The 20,431-nt window shown below is 39.9% G+C and overlaps 1 protein-coding gene across 1 annotated transcript in view; it reads left to right on the top strand.

The window, feature by feature from the left end:
• Window positions 1–16,283: 16,283 nt before the first annotated feature.
• LOC149851270 (nucleoside hydrolase 3-like) overlaps window positions 16,284–20,431 on the top strand; it is an 89,957-nt gene continuing 85,809 nt past the window's right edge. The window contains exons 1-3 of the mRNA XM_090008143.1: window positions 16,284–16,547; window positions 16,734–16,913; window positions 17,084–17,194. Coding sequence (XP_089864269.1) covers window positions 16,284–16,547; window positions 16,734–16,913; window positions 17,084–17,194 — 555 coding nt within the window. The remainder of the gene's footprint in view (window positions 16,548–16,733; window positions 16,914–17,083; window positions 17,195–20,431) is intronic.

Below are 20,431 nucleotides of genomic sequence, written 5' to 3'. Positions count from 1 at the left end.
CCACAACCTGCATAACTATGAATCTACTGGCCATAATCCCTTTGAGTTGGTAATAGGAAGACAACCCTAGATGTCGCACACCATTACAATGAACTATAAGGGCAAGGCGCCACTTCCTCATCGTTTTGCTCAAGACTAACAGGATCAAACAAAGTTGGCCAAGGTGTTCCTACACAAAGCTGCCAAGAGGATGAAGAAGTGGGTGGACTAGAAGTGCTACCCTATGGAGTTCAAAGTTGGAGACCTAGTATTGGTCAAGTTGTACCCCGAGAAAACCAAGATCTTTCAGGGTCTAAATCAGGGTCTTGTCCACAAATACGAAGGCCCCTTCCTATCATCAAGCATGTAGGCAACCTCACCTACAAGTAGGGGTGGAAAAATCTGACCCGACCCGCCAACCCACTTTTTAGTCGGGTTAGGATTTGGCTTAAACAGGTTCGTGTCGTAAACGGGTCGACCCACCTAACCTATTTATTAAACGGGTCATGTTCGTGTTAGGGGTATGCCAACCCGCCAACCCGTTTGACCCGTTTAAAAAACGGGTTAGGCGGGCGGGTCAACCCGTTTACACGAACCCATCAACCCGCAACCCGTTTATATATATATATATATAAACTTATCTAACCCTAACTCCTAACTTTACAATTCAGTCACCCACCTAACTCCTTCCTACCCAGCCGCGGTCGAGAGCCCGAGACCTCTCCTCTCCACCTTGTTGCCATCACCACACAGGCACACACCACCACCCTCTTCTCTCCTCCCTCTTGTTCCTTCTCTTGGTTTGACACCCAAGCAAAGCAAGCCCAACGTTTCGTCTCTCCCGCTGAAAGCACCTCATTTTTTGATCTTGAAGAAGGGGTTGGAATAAGTAATAGGTACTTATTCTTGTTTTCTTCTCTGTTTTCGTGTCGTGTCGACCCGGCCCATTTATTAAACGGGTTAACCGTGTTGTGTCAGATTACCCGTTTAATAAATGGGTCGTGTTAGTGTTTGCCACATCCGGCCCGTTTAATAAATGGGTCGTGTTCGTGTTGAGGTATTCTGACCCACCAACCCGTTAACCCGACCCACCAACCCTCCAACCCGACTCGATTGCCACCCCTACCTACAAGCTTGAAGTTTTTTTGTACTTTCAAACACATCCAGTTATTCACGTCAGTAACCTAAAGTCATTCCATGTCGATAAAGAAGACAATAGCCGCAACTAACCGACGCGAGCATCAACACCTCTTTGCACAACTGACGCCAAAGAAGTAGAGTATATCATAGATCATTTGGGCAATCGTCAAAGACAGATCAAAGAGTATCTTGTCAAGTGAAAAGGATTGCCAAAAGAAGAAGTCAGTTGGGAGAAAGTGAATAGCGTTCACTAGTTTCCCTCAGTAGTGGACGAGTATGAAGCATGCACCCTGTCTTCGAGGACGTCAACAACTTAGGTGAGGGAGAATGTTAGGCCCAAACTTTTTGCGTAATTTTTGTCTTGTACTAAGCCTATTGAAAGCCCTACTTGACTCACATGGACCTTTCTACCTTGTAATGTTTGTACAACTTTGCATACCTATAATTTGCATTTTTCTTAATGAGAATGTGGTGCATGACACTATTGGATATATCCATCTTCAATGAATTGATTGATATTCATTTGTTCTCCCTCTATTCTCTCTTCTCTCTCAGCTCTCCTTGCAATTGTGTGTTTGCATGCAATACTGAGCATGCACTTATTGCTTTGAAAGATCCATTAAATTCGCTTTTGAAATTCACTTAGGTCAAGGTTCTCCTTTGCCGCACGGGCATCTGAAATTTAACCGGTGACATCTCTAACGATTTTTGGGCGCGGGGTTCACAATCATGGAAAGCAATCTCAAAATCCTTTCAAACTTTCATTGTGATGTTGAATGATCAGGATGACTCAAACTCATGTGCATGGTTGTTAATTCTCAATGGTTTGTTCCGGGTGGCCTCATGTTACAAGGTCATGGACGAGCATCTTATTGATTAGATGCTAAGAGAGACTTTGTGGGGGTAAGGGACCATCGCCGCGCGCTCAATTCTTTGCTTGGCTTTTGATGGCGGGACATGTAAACACTTTAGATCGCGCTTGCATAAATGGGGTTTTCAGTTTCCTAATCGATGTCTTTGCCAGCGCGCCCCAGAATCAGCTGAGCATGTTTTTTTGGTCTTGCGTCCTATTCCAATCGCTCTTAAAATCAGCTTGGATATACCTGGATTTTCAGCAAGCTTGGACTAGCTGTTTGAGACCGCTTTTGTTAGCTCCTCCTTTCATCAATTATTCTAAAAGATGGCGTTGGGCTTGGATTTGCTGGCTGGTTTAGGCATGGTGAGCAGTCTGGAGGGAATGCAATAACAGACTTTTTAAGGACCAACGCTCCGAAGCTTCCTCCTTGCGCTGCACTCCGGCGTGTTGGTGGTCGCGCATGGTGTTGGGAGCTCCTCTGCTGGGTTCTTTTTTGAAGTTAGCTTCTTAAGCAAGAGCGGATTCTGTAAAACGCTGGGTGAGATTAGCAATCTCAGGGAGTGGGTTTTGTGGTTGTAAACGTTGGGTGAGATTGCTAATCTCTTCTTAAGCCATCATTCATTTGTAATTCTTTTGTATCATGGTCGTTTGTACCTCGTCCTTATTCTTTATTAATATTATCATTATTTTTTCCTCTAAAAAAAAGAGAATGTTGTTTGCATTAAGTAAGGTTGAAGCTGGGAGATCCACGATGCAGGTAGAGTGTCTCCCCTACATCGGCCCTCGCCCCTCCGATGCGCCTCAACCACCCTCAGCCCTTGCCCCCAACGACATCCCTCACCCTCTCCACCGGTGTGCCCTGTCCAATCGACACCCTGTGCCCCCTTCGATGCAGAGCCTTCTCACCTGCAGTAGAGGAGATAGAAAGAAGGAAGAGATCGAGGCGGCGTCCGATAGCCATGATCGATAAAGATGACGATCGAATCACTCGCTGAAGAGGGAAACGAAAGCGTGCGAAGCAAGTGAAAGGATAGATACTTCTTTTCATTTGGAGAGAGAGAGATATGCTTGGTAATACGTGTTAAGTTGAGCTCATCTCGATACTCAGCACGAACAGAGCTTGAACACCAGTGGTTCAGGCTTAGGCCGAGACTGTACAAGTGTGTATTTGGGTGAGCCAAGCAGCAGCACAATTAAAGTGTGCAAATCACATTGCACCTGATCTCAATTCCAATCTGTCAGCTGTGGGGGATCCTGGTCGGTGATCAGGTAGTGTGCAATCGCTGGCGTTTTGAGGGAGATGGGATCAAGTGATATTGAAAATCACCATTTTCAATATATATCCACCACCCATCTTAGTGATTAAGGGCAGGACGCCAAATCCTCCGTTCAAATGAATTTTGAGGGATCTGGGATCTGGTACAGAACAATTGGTGATTTTCAATATCATTTGATCCAAAACCATTTTGAACCGAGTCAGCGTTCTGTGTTTCTGTTGCTGTGGGGGCTCATGGAAGGCTTAGCCAAAAAAAAAAAAAGTAGTAATTTTTTCATGACCCTCGAATCTTAAACCATCAAAAAGTAGATATCCTGAATCGACTTTGCTATAGTTGAAGCCCATCTTTGCTTTTTGTCAAACCATATCCGGGAATGGAATGTTGGCTATTTTCCAATAAAACAAAAAGGGCTAAAGGTACTGTTATCACTGCACTGTGGATGAACAGGCACGCACGTACAAGTATTGCCCCTCGTTCTGTTCACCAAAAAGATGAAGGATTCAGTGGGTGGGACAAGGAGGACCGTCCATCATTCCCCTGTATGGATGCCCCCATCAAACATCATGCAAGCGAAAACACTTTTGATGGCAAATACTACGCTTCTTCTGCCATGTGTCTTCATGTCTATCATCATCATCATCTGCAATACACTATTTTGACAACACAGAGGCCAGATGGCGCATGGATCAGAAAGGGTACCAATAACTTGCCCCATGTGGGCGCGTGTTGTCCAACAGGACCAACATGTCCAAAAAATAAATAAAATAAAAAGGGCAAAACTGCAAAAGTTACCCTACCAAAGCATGCCTTGACGTATCCTGGCTTTTGACCTTTTTGAGATTGGGTGATCTTAACCGCATTTTAATGTAAAATATTCATACAACCACTATTTGTATGATTGAGAATGACACACATAACATGAGGGTGCCATATATTTCTTCCACTAAGGCCTCACTTTTTATGCTGGCAATTCCTGTACTCTTTAGTGTTGTAATCTTTTGCTCATCTTTTGGACATAAGCAATTACCAATCTCAATAGTAAAAACTTAAAGAAAATGAAATTATCAAGTCAAGATTGCAACGTGTTGAGCGTATACAATAAACTAAATTTATAATTCTAAACTGATACGCAAAACCACAACTGAAATGACAGAAAAACAAGAAAAAAACATCAGATTTATGTGGTTTGACACTCATGCACATGTTTACCAACGAAATTAGAGAAAAAAAATCCACTAACAAGATGTCAGGAAATACAAAAGCAAGATGCAGAGCTCTCAAAAGTTTATTCTCAATTACATTAGAAAACTCTTGTACTCAACCTTAAAAAAAAACGGCTATAAATATATGATAAGGGCATTAAACCTTAATGGCCCAAGTCATCGGCCACCACTACAAACTTCATTGAAAATTCTCATTGCAGAGTCACCAAAATAATTTCGGATCAAGTGAGTCCAAAATTCAAAATTCAAGATACAAAAATGCAAGTATTGAGAGAGAGAGAGAGAGAGAGAGAGAGAGAGAGATTCATTGTTATTGTCAGTAGTCTGCTGGGGGCGATGGACGAAGCAGATGGGAGAGCACTTAACCTGACTGCACTCCTCGAAGATAAAACAGACCAAGGTGTTGTAAAATATCGGTAGACACCTAAGAGATGTGCAACACTCGCTTTAACCTCACAAATAGAAATGAAGCAATCACACAAGACGTTTTACCTGGTTGGGCTTTTAGCCTACATCCACGGTTTCTCCTTCTCTCTTCAATTAACGTGAGAGTTTCCCTTTATGTTGCTATTTAATTACAAGTCAAAAGAGATATGTCTTGCAAACCGGACCTTATCTTTTGCCACATTTTTAGCACACAGCCATTACATTTTGGAATTCCCAGAGTTACTATTTTTTTCAACTTTTTCCACAAGTTTATCTTGATCTTGGCAGATCCCATCTCCAAGCCTTCTTCCATAGGAGTCGATCCTTTACAACTGGAGACTCTTGAATCAGTGGACTTCTGTAATGTATCTAGACTCTGCACCACATCTAGACAGTGGCGAAGCCAGAAGTTTTTTGTTGGGTGGGCAGACTTCGGGTGGTGATCATCGACCTCTGTCGGTGGTGCAGTGGCACGAAGCTTCCATGGTGGTGAAGATCATACATCGAGATCAAAAGCCTGTTTCGGTAGTTGAGCCACCTCCTTCTTGGTGGTGATCCAGCAGCAAGCCGAAGGTCTTCCAACTGAGGTGCCTCCTCAGCTCTCTCTCGGAGGGGACGGTCCTCACCACAACATCGAGGCAGAGCAACTCTGTATCGCAGGGAGGCGTGATCTCCACTCCTGCACGACCCTGCTCTCATCTTCTTCGACAAGCATTCGCAAGGAAAGAATGCAACCTCCAAATCGTGGGGAATGAAGAAGAAGACCCGAGTCGTATCATATTTCGACTCGGTTTCTAATTCTGGGGTGGGCGACCGCCCACCCCTGGCTCCGCCACTGCATCTAGACCGTATGGATCTGGTCCTTCTTTAACACGCCCCCTTGAGCTAATCTCCTTCTCTCAAGTAATTGAATTTGGATCCTGTCAATGGCTTTGTGAGGATGTCAGCTAATTGTTCTTGGGAGGAAACAAACTTAACTTTAATCTCTCGATTTGCAATTTTTTTTCTAACAATGAAAATCTACTTCAATATGTTTGGTTCTGGCATGAAAGACGGGATTGGCTGACAAATATGTGGCTCCAAGATTATCACATCATATGATTGGAGATTTAGAGTTTTGAATGCCAAGTTCATGCATCAATTGTTATAACCATAAAAGTTCCATCCTATACTCTCTTTTTGTGTTGGATTTGGCAACGGTCTATTGTTTAAATGACTTCTAGGATTTTAAATCTGAGCCACCACAACATGGAGATAGTCATTTGTGGATCTTCGATCGCCTGGGCACCCGGCCCAATCAGCATCAATGTATAGAGCCAACTCTCTGCCATCTAATATAGATACTTGAAGACCCAAATTAATGGTGCCCTTAAGATATCTCAAGATTCGTTTCACCAAAGACCAATGAACATCCATTCGATCATGCATGAACTGACATGCTTTATTCACAACATATGAGATGTCAGGTCTCGTAAACAATGTATATTTAAGTGCCCCTACAACACTACGATATTTAGTTGGATCCTTAATTTTTTTTCCTTCATATCTAGATATTTGAATGTTGACACCTGAAGGAGTTAGAAGCCGCTTGCTACTTTTTATTCATGTTCTAACAAGATCATATATGCATTTCCTTTGAGTGAGCAGAATTCTAGAATTATTCTTGACAACTTCTATTCTCTAGAAAAAATGCAAAGTTCTCAAATCTTTAATAAAAAATTCAAAAACAAACGTTTTGATAAGTTGTTGAACCTCTTTCTGCCAATTGCCTATTATTATTATATCATCAACGTAAACTAACATATATAAGATTACATCATGAGTAATTTTTGTAAACATGGATGAGTCAACTTTAGAACTAGAAAAGCCCAATTTTTTAAAATACTATTTAAGTCTCTCAAATCATAGTATTGGTGTCTGCTTTAAACCATAAAGAGCACGATTTAGTTTGCAAATATAGTGAGGAACTTGTTTATCTTAAAAACCACAAGGTTGAACTATATACACTTTTAACTTTAAGAAATCATGTAAAAAGTCGTTGCTCACATCAAGTAGATGTATAACCCAATTGTAACGTGTAGTAATGGATAGAACCATGCATATAGTAGTAGGTTTGACCACAAAACTATAGGGTCTCAAAATAGTCTATCCCTTCTTGTTGGCTATAATCCTTAGCCACTAAGCGAGCTTTATACTTGGCTATGGTTTCATACTCATATTTTTTTATCTTATAAACTCATTTACATCCAACTATATTATATGTTTTTTTGGATGGAACCAATGTCCAGGTATTATTTTTAAGAAGGGTATCATATTCCTCCTTCATTGCCTGACGCTATTTTGGTTCCTTAACAACTTGGTTATAATCAACCAGCTCTTCTTCTTAGGTCAACTGGCTAAGTAAACCAACACAAAAAAATGTAGGGTGATGATTCTGTATTTCTAGTTCTTAGAGCTCCATCATGTGACTGAGTCACCATTGGGTGAGTTCGACCTTGGACTTGCTGCTCAAAAACTTCAACATGGGTATCATCCTCACTATGGCTTCCATTGATGTGATCATCATCTGTGACAACATGTCTATCATCATTATCATCGTGACTACCATGATCTTCATCACTATGATCACTAGGAGACTCCATGGGCTGATCAGTAAAATCTTCATTTTGGTTCGACATCAAAGACTGAATGGGCAATAAGTGGCAGGGCTGTAAAACAACTGGCAGATCGCACAGTTTCTCTTTGAGACTCATTCACTGAACTGGTTCCAGTTTGGGACATCAAACTAAACTCAGATTTGGGTTGTGACTCTTTTCTCAATCATTTTATCACTTCTTGACTTGTAAGAGGGTCTTGAGTTCTAGCAAATAAGAAGGTAGTTTCATCAAATCACACATGTCGAGAAATATATATCTTTATAAGATTAGCCAATATCAATAAAAACACACACCTTAGACTTGGGATTCAATTTTGAGATGTTGTAAGGAACTAAATAAGGATAGCACGTGCTTCCAAATTTTTTTAAATGATCATAGCTTGGCCTTTTTCCAATCAGCTCATAAGGAGTTTTTGCTTCTATGTTTGAACTTGGTAAATAGTTAATTAAGTGAACTACATATCTAAACCCATCCACCCAAAAAACAGGTTTTAAAGAAGTATAAAATAACATACACAACTCACTTTTAGTAACATCTCTGTGCCTCCTTTCCCCGACACCATTTTGTTGTGGTGTATGTGGGCAAGTTAACCATCTTTTTATTCTATAGTGATTCAAAAATTGTCAAAACCCTTATTGATAAATTCATTTCCTCCATCGTTATGAACTATTTTAATAGGACGGTCCACTTGTTTCTCAACTATATTTTTAGAATTTTTGAAGCAATCAAAGGCATTCAAGTTTTTTACTAACGAAAACAGCTAAGTAAATCTTGAAAAATCATCAACTAATAAAAAATAATACTTGTATCCTTCTCTTGAAATAACCAGAGCCGAACCCAGAGATCGACATGAATGATTTCTAACAAAGCATTAGAAGTATGATAAACTCTATCAAAAAGAATCTTGTGTATTTTTTCAATCATACATGTAGAACATAAACTACCAACATTATTATCAATAAAATTCAAATAATTGTTTTTCTTAAAAAAAAGATAGTCATATAACTTGGATAACTAAGTATTGCCCCATTAACCTGATATGAGTTGTCCTTGTGCACCGACCATATGTACATCCTCACTTTAGTCAGTTCTCTTTGAACTATTCTCCCTTTTTGACAATCATTTACATAAAACTACGAGAGTGAAACTTAAAAAAGCAATTGTAATCTTTAGAAAACTTAAAAACTGATATCAGATCTTTTTTACATTTAGCACATGCAATACATTATTTAGACACAACAACAACAACAACAACTATGCCTTCATCCCAAAACAATTGGGGTCGGCGATATGAACCAACAAAGAAAATCATTATGGGTCTTCCACATGAATCCTTCTCCTTCATTCATTTCTATCCAATGCCATGTCCTCGGTGAGGTTCAAAGCATTCATATCCTTTCTTATCACCTCCATCCATGTCTTCCTAGGCCTACCCCGACCTCTTTTAACTAATATATTTTCCCATTTCTCCATCCTTCTAACTAGAGCATCATTAGGCCTTCGTCGAATATGTCCAAACCATCGTAAACGATTCTCTCTCATCTTATTTTCAATGGGTGCAACGCCTACCTTCTTACGTATCTCCTCGTTTCGAATCTTATCTTTTATTGTATTTCCACACATCCATCTCAGCATACGCATCTCAGCTACACTCATTTTTTGAATATGATGTCTCTTGGCAGCCCAACATTCCATACTATATAGTAAAGCGGGCCTAATAGTCGTCCTATAAAACTTTTCCTTCAATTGCAATGACATTCTACGATCGCACAACACTCCAGTTGCACTCTTCCATTTCATCCACCCAACCTTTATCCTATGATTTACATCTCCATTAATTTCTTTATACTTTTGAATGATAGATCCCAAATATTTGAAAGAATCATTCACCGGTATTTCGTGCTCACCAAGCTTCACTACACTCCCATCACTACTTCGTTGCTTACTAAATCGACATTTCATGTATTCTGTCTTACTCTTACTCAACTTAAAACCTCTTGCTTCTAATGTCTGTCTCCATAATTCTAACTTAGCATTAACCTCAGCTCTAGACTCATCAATCAAAACAATATCATCAGCAAACAACATACACCACGACACATTTTCTTGAATTGATCTCGTAAGCTCATCCATCACTATAGCAAGAGAGCATTACCAACTCCTGATATGGGTAGATTACTACCGCTTGCCACCATTATTCCTTCCATGCCATGATAATCCTTCTTGCTGGCCAGATTTGCATCATCACCGATTATATGATGGGATGCCCTACTATCAGGTACCAGTTAGGATCAACCATATTATTTAGAGTTATGATTGCAAATGCTTTCGGTATATCATAATACTGTCGAGTGGTATGAATTTTCTTTTCGCAAAACTGACAAGTGACTTGAGAATCGCCATGATTTTGAGCATTGGACTTGTCTTGATGCCCGCCTTCAAGTTGATAGAAACTTCGATTCACAGAGTATTGATTTCCACGACCATAATGCTTGTTTCGTCCATGATCCTGGTAAAAGTTTTCACGGACTCTTCCTCTTTGACTAAAGAATGTCATGGTGGCGTTTTGATCACTGCTTGAAGGCATAGGGGCAAGGATTTGTAAACTCTTTTCTTGGTTTAACAACATTTCATATATATCAAGGAAAACAGGGAGAGGAGTCATAGTTGTGACCATGGTCACAAAGCTCTCATATTGGGACAACAGTCCATTGAGAGTAAAGCTAACAAGATCATTACGAGAGACTTGTTCCTTCACAACGCTTAATGAATCTGCTAGAAACTTAACTTCGCTAAAGTAGTCAGCCATGGATTTATCACCTTAATATTCTGCAATTCTCTCTTGAGTTGCAAGATTTTTAAACTCGAATGAGATGCATAGGATCATTCTAAGGTAATCCATGCCTCACGCACGGTTGGTATACGAATAATTTGATAGAGAACAGATTCATATATTGTAGCCTTGATCCAACTTAGAGCGAGCTGATCCGCTCTCTTCCAAGAGACATACTCTGGATTTGGAGTTTGGAGAAGGTCAATGCCTTGAATGACTTGAGGTGGGGCCTGAGATATTTTATCGACATATTTGATCAGATCTTGAGAATACATTACGGGTTTGATCTGCGATTTTCACAACAAATAATTGTTGCAATCAAGCTTAATTGAAACAAAGCTCGAAAAAGTGTTCCATTGTATCGCTCTGTTAGGAATGAGAGAACCTGATGATGATGACGACGAGAAGAATGCCATGGGCTTTGATACCATGTAAAAGATTGGTTGACCCCTAAGAGATGCGCAACACTCGCTTTAACCTCACATAAACGAATTCTGAATAGAAATAAAGCAATCACACAAGACGTTTTATGTGGTTGGACTGTTAGCCTACGTCTACAGTTTCTCTTTCTATGAGTTTCCTTTAATTATAAGTTAAAAGAGTTTTGTCTTGCAAATCAAACCTCCTGCATTACATTTTGAAATTCCCAGACTTCTATTTTTTTGTTTACTTTTTTCAAGAGTTTATCTTTATCTAAGCAGATCCAGTCTACAAGCACCTCTTATGATCAATCTTTCGAAGCAGGTTATATGTCCCCTCCCCCGAACAGGGGAGTTAGCTACATCTCATGTTCGGGGGTCCCAAAGAGCACCACGTATGTAAGCATGTGTGTCTCGTATCCCCATGTTTGTCAGCATTAATTAGCGTTGGAGTTTGATGCGATTGCAAAGACTTAAGTACCTTCTCCTCCATTGGTGCCAAAAAAATGACGATTCTTGAAAATGAGTGGTTGTAAAGACTTAAGTGCCCCGAAGATGATTATTTAAGACCCAGTCTCTGCACTGCAGGATTATCCGAGAAAGAAATCTCCCCTGGAAGAGGCCATGAACATCAACCCTCTCACTCACTCTCTTTCTCCCTTCTCTTTCTGCTTCTGTGCACATCCAGCAGAAGATCATACATTGCTCCATCAAGCACCGATTGACCTGCACATTGACTGTTGTGGAGCCTGATTTAGAGTTTTTACCCTTACAGGAGGAGGGTTAAGGGGCTCCTCCCAGCGTGGGTAGCATCATTCAACTAAATGAGTTGTAGATCCTGATTCAAAGCTTTTACCCTTACAAGAGAGGGGTCTGGGAGCTCCTCCCAACATGGGTAGTATTATTCAACTTGAAGAGTTGTGGAGTCTGATTCAGAGTTTTTACCCTTACAGAAAGGGGGGTCTGAGGGCTCCTCCCAGCGTGGGTAGCATCATTCAACTTGATGAGTTGTGGAGTCTGATTCAGAGTTTTTGCCCTTATAGGAGGAGGGTTTGAGGGCTCCTCCCAGCGTGGATAACATCGTTTAACTTGATTCGTTGTGGAGCTTGATTTAGAGTTTTTGCCCTTATAGGAGGAGAGTTTGAGGGCTCCTCCCAGTGTGGATAACATCGTTTAACTTGATTCGTTGTGGAGCTTGATTTAGAGTTTTTGCCCTTATAAGAGAAGGGTTTGGGAGCACCTCCCAGCGTGGGTAGCATCATTCAACTTGATTCGTTGTGGAACCTGATTTAGAGTTTTTGCCCTTACAGGAGGGGGGTCCGGGGGCTCCCCCGGCATGGGTCCTGGGTGTCATGGTCAAAAAATGCACAGGGTATCGTGGTGAGAAATACATATTTTTGTTCCAAGCAAGGTTGAAAGAAATCAATGGAAAATCCAGCAAGGAGCATGCCAGAATCAAGATGTGGATGTCAAGCGAAAATGGTGTTGTGCAACTCAAATAACACAAAATAATAGGGGTCTGGTTTTTAGTTAAAATGGGGAATGAAATGACAATAGAAATTGCTGAAAATTTACAGAAATAAACTAGACTCAATAACGAAGACACCATTTTTTACAGATTTAGAATATGATCTCCGTTTAGGGAGATATGGCCCTGACAAGTTGGTCCTAATTCGGGTAGCGATTTACAGCGATTTGCTTACTGAATAACACTACAAATCGCTATAGTGAGATTCAAAAACACTATAAATCGCTATAGCGATTTACAGAAAGCACTACAAATCGCTATAGTGATATCCAAAAACACTATAAATCGCTATAGTGAGATCCAAAAACACTATAAATCGCTATAACGATTTGCGGGCTCGTTGGAGACCCAAAAACACTACAAATCGCTGTAGGAAAGCGTGATAACACTACAAATCGTTGTTGGAAGGCCACAAAAAAAATTGGTTCGGAGGGCGCTGCCCCCCGAGCCAGGGGCGCCCCCCCCCCCCCCTGGACCCCCGCCAGCTGACCGCGCAGCGGGATCCGCACCGGGGGGGGAGACCCCGGACCCCCCTCCTGTAAGGGCAAAAACTCTAAATCAGGCTCCACAACTCATGAAGTTGAATGATGTTACCCACGCTGAGAGGAGCCCCCAAACCCTTCTCTTGTAAGGGCAAAACTCTGAATCAGGCTCTACAATGAATCAAGTTGAACGATGCTATCCACGTTGGGAGGAGCTCCCAAACCCTCCTCCTATAAGAGCAAAAACTATGAATCAAGCTCTACAACTCATCAAGTTGAAAAATGCTACAGTCAGTGTGCAGGTCAGTCGGTGTTTGATGGAGCAATATAGGATCGTCTGTTGGATGTGCACAGAAGTAGAGAGAGAATGGAGAGAGAGTGAGAAAGTTGATGTTCATGACCTTCTCCAAGGAGAACTCTTTGCCTCCCTTGATTTATTCTCTAGAGAAAGAGGGTTTTACAGTGTTTTACGGATAAAGAAGAAGAAGACTTTGAAGAGTCAACATCATCCTCAACTTTCTGGATAAAGGACATGTTTGTCCTTTTTTTTAACTGTTTGTTTTTTCTTTTTTGAATAAAGGGCATTTTTGTTATTTTTTCAAATCATCACTTTATGAGAAAAATAACAAGAAAGGGTACTGAAGTCTTTGCAACCACACCCGATTCCAATGCTTACTGATGTCAACATACACGGGAATACGGGCCCCATGTGCTTGTATACTTGGTGCTCATTGAGTGAATCATCCGGGCGGGACATACACCACCCTCTCTCAATCTTTCTACAGGAGTCCAACTGGAGACTTCTGAATCAGTGGACTTTGTAATTTACATGGACTCTGCACCGCATCTGGACCGTATGGATCTTGTCCTCGTGTAACATAAACCGCACTACAGTACCCTACATTTGATTGTCAGTGGTCACTTCACTTGTTGAGGTTGGGTGGGGAACATAATATAATAAACAAAGATGGCCGCAGCTGACGAGTCAGGAGAATAAAGAAAAGAGAAGAAAGAGAAGATCAAGAAGATGCAAAGCCTGTCCAACGGATAAAAATGAACACGGCAGGGTTGCTGCGTGTGTGAGGTCGCCGCCACACTTTTCTTTCTTAGACAGGACACGCCAAATTCTAATGTTCTCTTCTTCTCATCATTTGATATGGAATGGGTACGATAACAATGTGTGACAATTGCTGAGACGTTTCAAAACCTCTCTCTCCTCCTCAGGAGCTCCTCACCTTCCGGTACTTACTACTAGTATCATTAGTAAATACTTCCTAATGATTCAGGCCTCAAATTACAGGAGTTCTCCAACTCGTATGTACTCATTTCTCTCTCCTTCTCTTTGCTTATAGAGCTCACGAATGCTCTTTGTTTCTCTATGTTTCTCTCTGTTTTGAAGCTTTCATTAACGGGTGATGTTCTTTCCTTCTGTTCCTTGGATGGTATACCCTTTTTCGTTGATTACTAAGACCTTTTTAGTCTCTGCAAAATTATTACTGGTAGGGAACAACAGAGTAGTGGGATGCTTGGCCTTGTTGAAATGGGTTCTCCTTACTTCTTTGTTGGAAAACGAGTTTTGGTCCTTTTGGATTCCATTCAGTCATTTCAATCTTTGATTTCAACAATGGTTTTCATTATAATTGAATTTCAGTCAGGTTCATGAGTTTTTATCTTGTTGGAATATATTCTGGAAAATGAGAAGTTAAGCTCCTATGCGTTGTCGTGATTGATTCTACAAGGAACTGCCACCCGCATTCTATCCTCTCCTTCGTTATGCACAGCTTTTATGTAAAATAAACTGGGTTTTATATTTTAGAAGCTATTATCATACCCGGCATGGATGTCGGATGCTTTAATTTCAATTCAGGTTTTTCCCTTTTATCTTCTTATGTGAATGTGATTGGACGATTTTTGCCCTTGTTTTTGTCTATTCTTGCCAATATAGTATCAATTCGGTTTCTGACTATCTTGGACAGGCTTCTCAGAAAGTGAATTTCAACTTTATACCTTGTAAAATTTTCAAAGAGAAACCAATTTAGACTTTTATTTGAAATCCAGCCTGTTTTGCAGTTGCAATTGAACAAAAGGCCATTAGATCTGAGCTGCTGATTCGAGGATATCAAGTGAAGAACGTTGACAAAGTTCTGCCACATTGCTCATTCAGATCATCGGACTATGATTTCACCATCTGCAGTCCTGGAAGTTTACCATATCAGTTGCACTCTGTTTTTATGCGCAATGCACATTCTTAATGACTTAAAGAATTAGTTTCTGTGAGAACCAAGGTGATTCCAGTTGTTCTTTTTTCTTTTCTTTTGATTTTTAGGCAGGCAAACTGCAGGGTAGCCCCTGCAGGATTCAAAGCTGAGACTCAGTTATGATTGTGTCTCTGCCATCCAGCCATCCCATTGAACCTTGGGTGTTTCCAGTTTTATAGTACACTGGAGAAACTTTTCTATTGAAGGTCGACTATTGTGTAGATTAAGTCTTAGGAGAAGCTGTCACTCGATGGCAATTAATCTGCCAAGAGTTTCAAAGTGTTGCTTTACCATAGGAGGAAATGGCTGGTGCACCCCAGATGCATGGTTCAGGCTAAAATTGAAAATGTCTTATCGTTCTACAATTGTCAATTATTTTCTTTTATTTGGTGCTATTTCAATAAGAATTTGTGGGCCAATTGATGCATCTTTGTTATATTTGGAATGAAGGAATGGTTAAACAAGAATCTGGATAATATGTTTGAGGTGGGTGAGGCTGTCAAGAATCCATGTGCCAATGGAATGGCTGTAATTGTTGATGTAAATAACCATTTCATGTTCTCTTCCATTTACTTTAGTTACCTCATCTTCTTTTGAGGAATGGGGAGAACCTGCGAACTTTATAAAGGATAAGAGGTTGCACTCGTCAAATTTACCCATCATGGCAACAGTTTCAGATTCTCAAACATACAGCAGACAGTTCAAAATTAAAACATGTACCAACTTATATGAGTAGAAGGCTGTGTAATGCCTTTATACAGTTTTTTATGCACATTTGGTTTCAGGCATATATTTGCTGTGAACCCATCTAAATTAAGGCAGTTCTGTTCAATAAGGAGACTGAGAACCTGGTGCCATATCGGAAGCTTGTTGTTGAAGCTCCCAGTTGCTTTCATCTGATCAACACCAATATAAATTTAGTACTTTAGATCTGATGTTAATCAACCTTTGTCCGCAAAGCATGACATCTCTATCAGTTAAATTAACAAATGAATTTATTGCATTTTTTTCTATGGGGTCTCTATCAATTGATTCTAGTATGTTTAATCTGTCTTGCAATAAGATATTAACACTGCTATATGATGTATCTTTACTTTTTTTTGTATATGTCCAAATTCTTCTTTTTAATTTCCATGAAAGCAGATTTTCTGATGTTTTCTTTTCATTTTCAGGGCATTGATTTTCGCAATTGAGGAAATGATTAAATGGACTGGGAATCTTGTCTGATTTTCTGGTCGTTATTGGGAGCCCCTATTCAAAGCAACCAGAACAAAGAATCAATTCCTAGTAGAATATTTAACCTATGGAGAGTGCTAGCACTCTTGATTTTGGCAAATATCCTTGCACCTTCCACCAATATTGTCTCTGCAAAACCGCACAATATACTTGTGGATACTGACATGGACACCGATGACATTTTTGCTATCCTCTATCTCCTAAAGCAGAACAGATCAGAAATCAATTTGAAGGTTTGTGTAGTATACATTGATTCTTATTCTGCTTGTCAATGCTGCAATTTCTTGATGATTTAATTACTTGCAAGAGTCATGCCAACTTCATCCTGTTGTTCATGTGACGGAAGTTCAACACTATCATACACATCTCGCAAATCATGACTAAGAACTATGGATATGAAATTTGTGTTTTTATTACAGGCAATTACCATCAGTGCAAATGCTTGGGCTGATGTTGGACATGCTGTTAATAAATTATATGACATCCTTTATATGATGGATCGTGATGACATTGCTATTGGGGTTGGAGGTGAAGGTGGAATACTACCAAATGGAACAATACTTCCAAATGTTGGAGGATATCTGCCACTCATCGAACAGGCAAGATATATGTTTGTGGGTTGTCTGTGGTGTGTGGGTCTATGCATATTGAAAGATTTTATGATAAGCATTGATGTTTTTTCAATTATTCTATGTAGACCATATTTTGAGAACCTTGGGTTTAATATCCTTTATTTCTTTCTTATTTCTCTTTTCCAATAAAAGAGCAGGACATGTCAACTGTTGGCGGGTGTCGGTATAGACAAGCTATACCCCCAGGATATGGAGGGCAGCTCGATGTTAGTACAAATTTTGGTGTTAGAAGAGCTTTCCTTCCGCAGGTATGAGATTCTGAACCTATTGTTTGTAGTACAGCCATAACGTTAACATTATATCAATGTTAGGGTGGTTTATGACCCTTTCCTAATGTTTTCAGTTAGATGAGCAATGAACATGCTGGAAATACAGATGAAAATAATCCCTGAACCAACTAATGAACATATACTAGCGAAGGAGAAATGAAAAGTACTTTCTAAAAATTATTAACTGCGTAAGACATTGGAGAACTGGATTACTCTATTCCAGCTCATTTTATGATAAGCAAAAATTCATGATTTGGAGCAGTAAAGAGAATTGACATGTATTGACTCATACAACTGTTATTCAAAGTCATAAATTCAAGTGATAGACATTGAGCTCTAGATTACCTTTTTTCTTTGTTCTGATGCTTACTTTTATCAGATCCAGCAATGTCATCTTTGTAAATTTGAGACTGAAACAGTTAGGGGGGGTGAGTAACTGCACTACTTTAGCTTGTGCCTAAGAATTGCCGAATCCTTTCTGAACAACTCCAAGATGCAATAGTTTTCAATATCATTAAATGTACCTGATGAATGGAGGGCACTGCATTATACTGACCCAACTCGCATGTAAGAATTTCCGAATTGAATATGAACTATGAGATGCAGTATCGGTAAATACAGCTATGAGGACAGAACTGCATTATGCTGATTCATCTTTCATGAACACATAATTTCAGGCATCTTCTTTAGGATGAATCTTATATATCAAGATCTAGAAAGAGATTCTATTTTATGCTGTTCGTAATTCTCTCTCACAAATTTAGGAATGAGGATGTACTTTATGACAATGAGGCTACTACTATGAATTGTCAATCACAAACATGGCTGGATCTAGGGCAGTGGTGGCATTGCAGCTACAGGAACTATGAACCAATAGGCTTATATGAAGCAACTAATCCAAGATTTAAAGGTTGAGAGGAGGAGCTAAGATGGTTTGGTCACGTGAAGCAAGGTGCTAAGCCTCAAAGCAATCTGAGGCATAATCCTCAAAATTTTCTGATTCATGAATGAGAAATGCTATAATTTATTGAAAATGGCCAAATGAGAGTGAACTATTGATGAAGTAAACATAGATGTGAGGAAAAAATGAGAGAGAATTGTTGATGAGGTAGAAGTGATCTTTTTCCGATAATCAACATAGATGTGATCTATTTCTTACTACCTTAATTTGTTTTCTAAAAATATTCAAAATAAAAGATTATGTAATTAAATTACTTTCAAACCTGATTGCTTCCTAGTTCATATGCATTCAATTTGGATTCCATTTAGATCAAAAATGGGCTTATTGTAACAATGCACCTTTCCTGTTTTCTCTCTTTCTGGGATATTAGGAAAGGGCATGTAATAATTTGTAGCTACTTTCTTTCTTAAAATTATGAAAGTTTATTCAGATTTACTACATATATTTTGCCTACTATAGTAAAAGAGAAAATTGCATTTTTCTACTCTTGTCTGCCTTAACATTAGGAAGAGATAATATCATTGTGGCAACTCTTATTTTCTTTCCAAACTTTGGATGAAATCCTACCATCCATATGCACTCCCAACCATCTTTTTATTACCATGAAATAAGAATGGATCACCAAAAGGAAAAAGATAATTTAAAAATAAGCTTCACACTTCTAGCCCTAATTGGTATATCCACCAAGTTCTCTCATTTTTCAAGTACCTGCCAAACTTTCCTCTTGGATTAAGCAAATATCCTAGCAATGTAATGTCCATCAATCATGTATATCAGAAAGGCCAGGTTACCTTGAAAAAATTATACTAAAACCAATTCTGAATCCATCTTTTTGTGTAGACCCTATCTCTGATTGTGTTATGTTGATGCATAAAACATCAACAAGTAAAAAACCAATGAGCCACTTTGGTGGCTTCCAACCCTTAGTGATAATGGAACCTCAGTATATTTGAAAGGTAGAAAAATAATTTTCAGTTGCACTTAAGCAAACTTTAAGGGTTATATGGTAATTTTAAATCCATTAGTTCAAGACTAAGGCAGGAAAAGCAGAGGAATGTGGGTAATTGCTCAACCATGGAAAAAATCTGGGGGGAAATTAAAAAATATGAAAATTGTAGTGGGTTTATTGATTATTATTAAATGTTTGGCAGGTAATTGAGAATTACACCCCACCAAGAAAAAAATACTTATGGGCTGATGCATCTTGAATGTTGTCTTAGGGAAAAATAGGTGGGTTAGAGTTGCTAGTGAGACAACCCTGATCCTCACACTTTTGGTTCTATGGAATAAATAGGACATTCTTTCTACTTTCTGCTTAGAAATAGAAGGAAAACATTATTATTTCCTTGAACATAGAAAGAAACAGGTTTTTCTCAGTCATACCATTGAGGATGATGCCTCTAAGCCTCTTATTTTTAGGCTTCAAGGTGGCACAAAGTGCCTTGTGGTGCGGCCTGCCCGAATGGACCGGATGGCATTGCCATTGGCTCCCCAATTTTGTTCAAAGGTGACACAGCAGATCGGTAATGGAGCGACAAACCAAAGTCGCTAAGCGCCTCCCATGCGAGAGAGGGTTTCATCTAGTCCGAGGACTAGGGGTACAAGCTTATGTCATTGGGTGCACAGATTCGGATACACACCTCTTTTGAGGTTCTAAATGTGCACGCAGATACTTAAATTACAAATTAACAATCACACGAAAGATGGGTTGAAATGCACATGTGGATTGTGAGATCGCACGGAGCCAAAGTGCAAGCGATACCCTACCGCACACAGTAGGGTGGGGGAGGAATCCAGCCTTTAGAATATGCTCACCAAAGGTCGGCAAACACCGACATGGTTGTAGAAAGAGCTTCAACACGAACATGCCAAAGGAAGATCAGCCCGATGCCAGAAATCTGCCCAAAGGTGAAGAGGGGATTGAAAGTGAGCCTCTAGACCGTTGGGAAGCTCCACAAACATCATCGATCAAGCATCGTTGGTGGCCCAAGTCGACCCAAGTGTTCAGAGAGCACTTAGGTGAACCGAATGGGGATTGGGAAGGATCCCAACACCTTGGTCGAGTGTACATTCCCACTCGCTGGAGAAGAAGAGAGAAGCCTAATGCTTTCCTAAATTCCTAAGAGACTAAGCTCACAAGTTTTGATTTCAAAATGCCAATCCTTTAAAACTCACCCCGTCCCCCCACTTGTGCTTTTATAGTGTCCAAGGGTGGTGGCCAACCATTTACATGGTAACATGGGCTACGTTGGTTT

Source organism: Nuphar pumila, chromosome 1 (assembly GCF_984573655.1).
Source record: "Nuphar pumila chromosome 1, dmNupPumi1.hap1.1, whole genome shotgun sequence".
In the NCBI taxonomy this organism is placed as follows: domain Eukaryota; kingdom Viridiplantae; phylum Streptophyta; class Magnoliopsida; order Nymphaeales; family Nymphaeaceae; genus Nuphar; species Nuphar pumila.
This window is presented reverse-complemented; position numbering and strand designations above follow the sequence as displayed.